This window comes from Nyctereutes procyonoides, unplaced genomic scaffold, assembly GCF_905146905.1.
Source record: "Nyctereutes procyonoides isolate TBG_1078 unplaced genomic scaffold, NYPRO_anot_genome, whole genome shotgun sequence".
NCBI lineage: Eukaryota > Metazoa > Chordata > Mammalia > Carnivora > Canidae > Nyctereutes > Nyctereutes procyonoides.
The window spans coordinates 5,018,532-5,024,531 of NW_026575131.1; the positions used below are offsets into that span (position 1 = coordinate 5,018,532).

Sequence of the window (6,000 nt, forward strand, 5' to 3'; positions counted from 1 at the left end):
CTAATTGCTTAACTAATTGTATCTCTTCATGTGTGGTTTCATAAAGTTGTATTTGATAAGGATGTATCTTCACATAAATACATGTAAATATATCTTTATATACAAAAATCTTTGTCCACTGAGTACTGTGATTTTAAGATCTACTTATGTTCTCTGTGTACATCTCATCAAATTGTTAGCAACTTTGTAGCACAGACACTCTAAGCGGATGAGAGCTCGAGGGAACAAGTACAGGGTATGTTTTCTGAAGTAATTCTGGAAAACAGTCACTGACTAATCAAGTCAGCAGAAAGAATGTAGTGTTAGAAGGTGGTCATGAGTCCAAATTCTCTCTGCCCCTTACTAAATTTTGTGATCTTAGGGAGGGAGTTATTTACCTTCCCTGAGCCTCAGTGTCTTAGAACAGAAGTGACGTGACACCTTCTATGATTATTGTGAAGATTCAACAAGATAGTATGAAGATGCAAATGCCTGGACCTTAACAGGCTGTGACAGTGTTAAGTTTCTTTCTCTCTGCATGACTGGTCCTCTCGGGGAGTGGGGGAGAAGAGTACGCAAGTGGTTATTCCAGTGTTGCCAAAGCATACCTCACACAGAAGGACTCCTCGTGTATCTTAAATCGGAGGGAACAGTAAATGCTGAGCAGTTGACTGTATGTATAGTGCCGTGTTTGATACCAGTTTTCGCTTTTTCCCTCTGTAGGACACAGTGGCCATGGAGAGTATGCCCCTGCTCGGTTTCACCATTGCACCAGAGAAGGAAGAGGGCAGCAGTGAAGTAGGACCCATTTTTCACCTCTACCATAAGAAAACCCTATTTTATAGCTTCAAAGCAGAGGATACCAATTCGGCTCAAAGGTACCCAAATACCTAGGCCTGTATGTCCTTGCCTCTCCCTCTAGAAGGAAACAAGTTACTACCCAGGGCTTTAGGTTCTCTCTGTTCCAGCCATCCTGTTTCATCAAATCTCTTTGGGCCACAGCAGAACAACGGAACTACCTGTTCCTGGTTGTAAGATTTTTAAAAAAGATTATCATGATCTGTTCATACAGGCACACGTTGGTTCAGCAGACATTTCCACTGTGTTCCAGCCCTTTTGCTAAATGCTAGGGAAACACATATGAATATGACATGGTTCCTGACATCAAGCTAACAGTCACCTTGTCCACCTGGTCACTTATAAGTTCTCTGACCGGAGTCACAGAGCGGTGACACCTAATTGTTCCCTCTCCTCTGTTTTACAGGTGGATCGAGGCCATGGAAGATGCAAGCGTGTTATAGCAGTTACCAAGTATGTGGACTCAGAATAAAGTCTTAGGTTGAACATGGACCCTTCCAGAAGCCAATCTGTGTGTCCCCGTGTCTCCACTTATCAGAACGCACATCTGGATTCAGCACGGGGCCTCATCTTTTTTGCCATAACCTCCCCCTCTCACCGTCACAAGTGGAACCCTTAAGGAATATTTATGAACTGCTCCTTTTCTGTTCTCAAGTCTTCCACCCTCCAACCCCACCCCACCCCAGCATAAACGATTTCCTTAGCCAGTAGTGAGATCAGGTTTAGTAACAGTGAAGACATGGAAACAATAGGAAAAAAGTACATTTTAGAAATGCAGGCTTTTTAGTGGAAACAGGCTTTTACAATTTTTTTTTTTTTTTACTATGGTAAACATCACCTTTCATAGCATTGGTGTCAGTGCCTCAGGTGAAACGAGAAGCAACTGGTAAATAACAGCTACCCTCATCGAAAGCACTTTATTGTTTTACTGAGCTACAACCTCTAGTTTTGTTTTCCAAGTGATTCACTTAAGTAAGGAGCAGATGGGAGTCCTGTGGACTAATGTGCTGCCAGTTCACAACAAGGGTGTGCATACAGTTGATTTGTGCAGACATGGCTGGGCCTCGCCAAGTGGGCAAGTGAGCAGCACTCGGAGGAGAGGGTGCTCCTTACTGGGGAGGCCGCACTGCACTGGATAAGAAGGCAAGAATTTTCTCCTCCTCTTGCTCATGAGACCTGTATACTGACACGACTTATTAATACAGGACCCCCTCCTTCCCAGAGTGGTCCTCACACTACACCAGTGCTGGAAGCTCAGCTGCTGGCTAACCCAGCCCCCGCCCTGGAGGTCACCACAAACCCCCTGAGGAGAGAGGGTCTGCTTTAATTTATTGTGTGCCTTCCTGTGTTTACCCAACATGAGCTGATGGCATTAGATGTCTGAGAACCTGAGCTTGTTGCCAATATGGCTATCCTTCGGCTGTATTACCAAAGCCTTGAGATAGAGAGAAAAGATAACAACCCAAAGGTGGATTAGTGAGTGTTCTTGGCCAGTGGCTCTGGACACAGTGAGGGGGCACAGAAGTAGTGGCTTGAAGATACTCTCTGGGCACCTGGGTCCAGCCACCTCCCGCTGAGGACCGCTGCTCATCATGCTGCACAGATGTCTGTTTGAATGAAGAGTAGGGGTGGGGCCAGGTGGGATTCCTTGTTAACTCTCATTGAAATAGAAAACAATCATACCATTTCCTGTTGTCCTGTCCCCTAAACAAAAAGGCATTTGCTGACAAACCCTTTGTAAAAAGCACCATCTCAAGGAGTTATTTACATTAAATATTTTCAGGGGAATTTTTTTTCTAGTTTGCGATTTCTCTTTTAAAATGTTTGCATTAAACATTTAATTAATGATTGAAACTAAGTGATGAGACATCTTTTTATTAATTTTTGAGGGATCAGCTCCACTGCAACCATTTTCATCAAAGACATATTTAAGTGGGGCTCCTCGAGCCTCTGAGCCTTTAAAAAGCACAGCGAGATCTCAGCACCAGATAGTGGGAGTTTCCCCAATCTCCTGTGCTCCATTGGCCACTGTCAGTCTCTGGGCTTCCAGATGTGTAGAATTACGAAGGCCTCTTGTACCATGTAACATCCCACTTCTGATGCTCCGAAAAGAGGTAATGGAGCTTTTCTCAGCAAGTACTTACCCTAATACAAAACACCTGAGTTATAGATAAACCCTACTGGGTCAGTTTTATAAAAGGAAGTGACAGGGGCCGTCAAAATCCTCCGCGGCTCCCGTGTGACTGGGCAAGGACCCATCTGGTTTACCTGTAACTCCTTCTCTCCTGTCCTTCCCACAGTTCATCAATTTCAGCGGATTTCTCCTGGCCAATTTTGCTGGCTGTTCCTTCCCCGACCTGCTCTTTGACCAGCCAGTTTTACAGGTTCATGGGGCCTACTCGGAGTAACTCAGGTGAAGGCATCCACCTAGCCTAGGGGTGCTCCTTTCTACTGGGCCCCGGGGCTGGAGAAATGGCCAGCTTTGATGTTATAACCACGTTCCCCAAGGCTCCATGGTATCTGCTTTGCCCACCTGCTCCCTGGACAGAGCAGCTCCTCTGCTGTGTGCCTTCAGCTGGGGCTGTGTTTTGTGCCAAGCTGTATCCCACAAAAGAGAGCATGCAGGCCGTGAGCAAAGTCACTCACTTCAGGGGCTCCAAGCCTTGGTGTTTTCACCCATGACATGGAGACCATTCCAGCTTCCCAAAGAGTGCAGGGATAAGCACAAACCAAACACTCAAGAAGGCAGGCTGGAAACCGTAACCCCACGGGAATGGGCCTGCATCATACAAAGTGAAAGAAGTCATGGGCCCTGCTCTGTGACAAGATGAAGACAATATGCCAAGAAGACCTTCCTTATTATCCACGGAAATTGCAAGCAAGAAAGCAGGCCTAAAGAGGGCGTGGCAGGGGCAGGCAGAGTTCCCTCTGGTCATCGGGTAGTTTCCCCCTCGATTTTTGAATGACCTCTCCCTGAGCTCTTCACACGTGGGTCCGGAAAACACCTCTGTAGGGTAGGCCTCCCCCCGCTTCTCAGAATCAGTAAAATTTTGTGAAACTGGAGTTGCGCTGAAAGCAAGCCCTTGCTTTCTAGTGGCTTCACACCTTCTCTGCAGACAATGTCTTTCCCACCTGGATCGGTCTTAGTAAGTCGGAAGAAATCTGTCAGTGCTCACTAACACAAAGCACACTAGAAACAAAGTGTCCAGGGACGTTGGTCAGGTCCCTGGCTCCTGGTCATGACTCTTGCACAGCTCAGAAGTAGGCTTTGAGTTGTGGTCAGGCTGACAGACAAGCTGGCCGCTTACTCTCCCTTGGATGCTGCCTGGCCCCATGTGTGGGTGTGGACCGCGGGTGGGTCTTGGGGTGTATGCCATGTGGGCTGGTGCCCAGGATGACAGCCCTGCTACCACCACTGAAGGGTGATGAGGTCCGAGCCTGTTCTTCATCCAGCCCAGCCTTTCATTTGACTGACAGTGTAAATGTCCATCACTGAACACTGAAGCCCTGAGTAGGGACCGAGGTCACCTGGGCTGAGGAGGGGTAGGACCAAGCTGGAGCTGAGTTCTGCTACAAGGCAGAATCAACAACATGCTGGAATATTCTAATTGATTCAGCCCCTGTTTTGTGGCTTCTATAATCAGGGGAGTTTTTGTGCTTCCATATATTGATGGTCAGCTGAAAGGACAGAGGTGTCCACACTAAGAAGCCTGTTTCCAACAGCAGGTAAGAGAAAACGAACATCAAATTGGTTTAAACAGGAAATTAGCTCTATAAGGAGGTCCAAAAGCAGGGCAGTTTGACTTTGACAGTATCCCTAAGAACTAAGCTCTTTGGGTTTCTCTAATCTGCTGTCCAGTGTCAGCCTGATTGATTCCAGGGCTGGTTCTCCAGAGATTGAGGAGTGACTGCCACTAGTGGCTGGGCTACAGGTTCCCCTGTTTACAGGCACCAGGGAGGGGGGACTAACTCCTCTTTCTGGACTTGCTTTTTCTTAGAAGCATCCCGCAGGCCTTCCATGCTGCTCCAGATCCAAACGTTCAGAGACAGACCTGTCAGCTGGGGGCTGAGGGGAGGACAGCTGCTGAGGATCTACCCACAAAATCCATTCTTTGGACCACATCTTTTGGAAAAAAGACTATGGTTTGGATCAACACAATGCAAGGAGTGTGGGGGGCCATGGAGCGCGGTCTCTATGTGGCCTCAGTTTCTTCCTTGCACAGATAATCTGGTGATGTTGTACAGGAAATGGTATCCTGTGTGGACAGAACAGATGGACAACAAGCCTCATTCTGATAGTCCTTCATGGGTACCGTTATAATAGAGCAAGCATAGAAAGGCAGCATTTCCACAAGAGTGAAAGAGAGGCTTGTACAAAATAAAATGCGTGTTAAGAAAGCAAGGGGTGGGGATCCCTGGGTGGCGCAGCGGTTTAGCGCCTGCCCTTGGCCCAGGGCGCGATCCTGGAGACCCAGGATCGAATCCCACCGTCGGGCTCCTGGTGCATTGAGCCTGCTTCTCCCTCTGCCTGTGTCTCTGCCTCTCTCTCTCTCACTGTGTGCCTATCATAAATAAATAAAAATTTAAAAAAAAAAAAGGGGTGAGGGGAAGAGAAAGAAAAGACACAGTGTACAAGGTCTGTAGCCTTATTTTTTTTTTAAACTCTAGGAGTGGATTATGAAATCGATGTAGTGGACCAGAACCAGCTCCCTCCCCACAACCCCACCCCACAGGCACAGCAGAACACAGCAGGGCGTATCCATCGTCCTTAAGAACTATTGTGGTTTCAACCGTGTGTGTGTGTGTGTGTGTGTGGTGTGTGTGTGTGTGTGTACACACGTACACAGGATTTACTGATTGTTGATGTAAAATGTATTTATACTTCTAGATTATAGTCAAAACTTATTTTTCAAAATGTTTTTAAACCTCTAGCTTAAGACTGTCAGGTAAGGAAAAACTAAGGAGCACAGAGTTGCAGTTAGGCATATAATGAACCAAAACAAAAGACTTTACTAAAGACACATTCAAATGTAAGGACACTGCCAGTTTTATTTTTTGAATGCTTCAAAAATACTACAAGGAGGGGGGAGGTATAAAATTCATGGTAAAGCTACAAAAATAGTTTTGATCAGGAAATGGATGTGGCACCAGACACCTATAAGC

The 6,000-nt window shown here is 46.5% G+C and overlaps 1 protein-coding gene across 3 annotated transcripts in view; it reads left to right on the plus strand.

The window, feature by feature from the left end:
- FGD5 (FYVE, RhoGEF and PH domain containing 5) overlaps window positions 1-2,695 on the plus strand; it is a 122,408-nt gene extending 119,713 nt beyond the window's left edge. For all 3 annotated transcript variants that reach the window (XM_055343917.1, XM_055343918.1, XM_055343919.1), the window contains exons 20-21: window positions 703-857; window positions 1,244-2,695. In XM_055343917.1, the coding sequence (XP_055199892.1) occupies window positions 703-857; window positions 1,244-1,280 (192 nt within the window). In that variant the 3' untranslated portion in view covers window positions 1,281-2,695. The remainder of the gene's footprint in view (window positions 1-702; window positions 858-1,243) is intronic.
- Window positions 2,696-6,000: the final 3,305 nt, after the last annotated feature.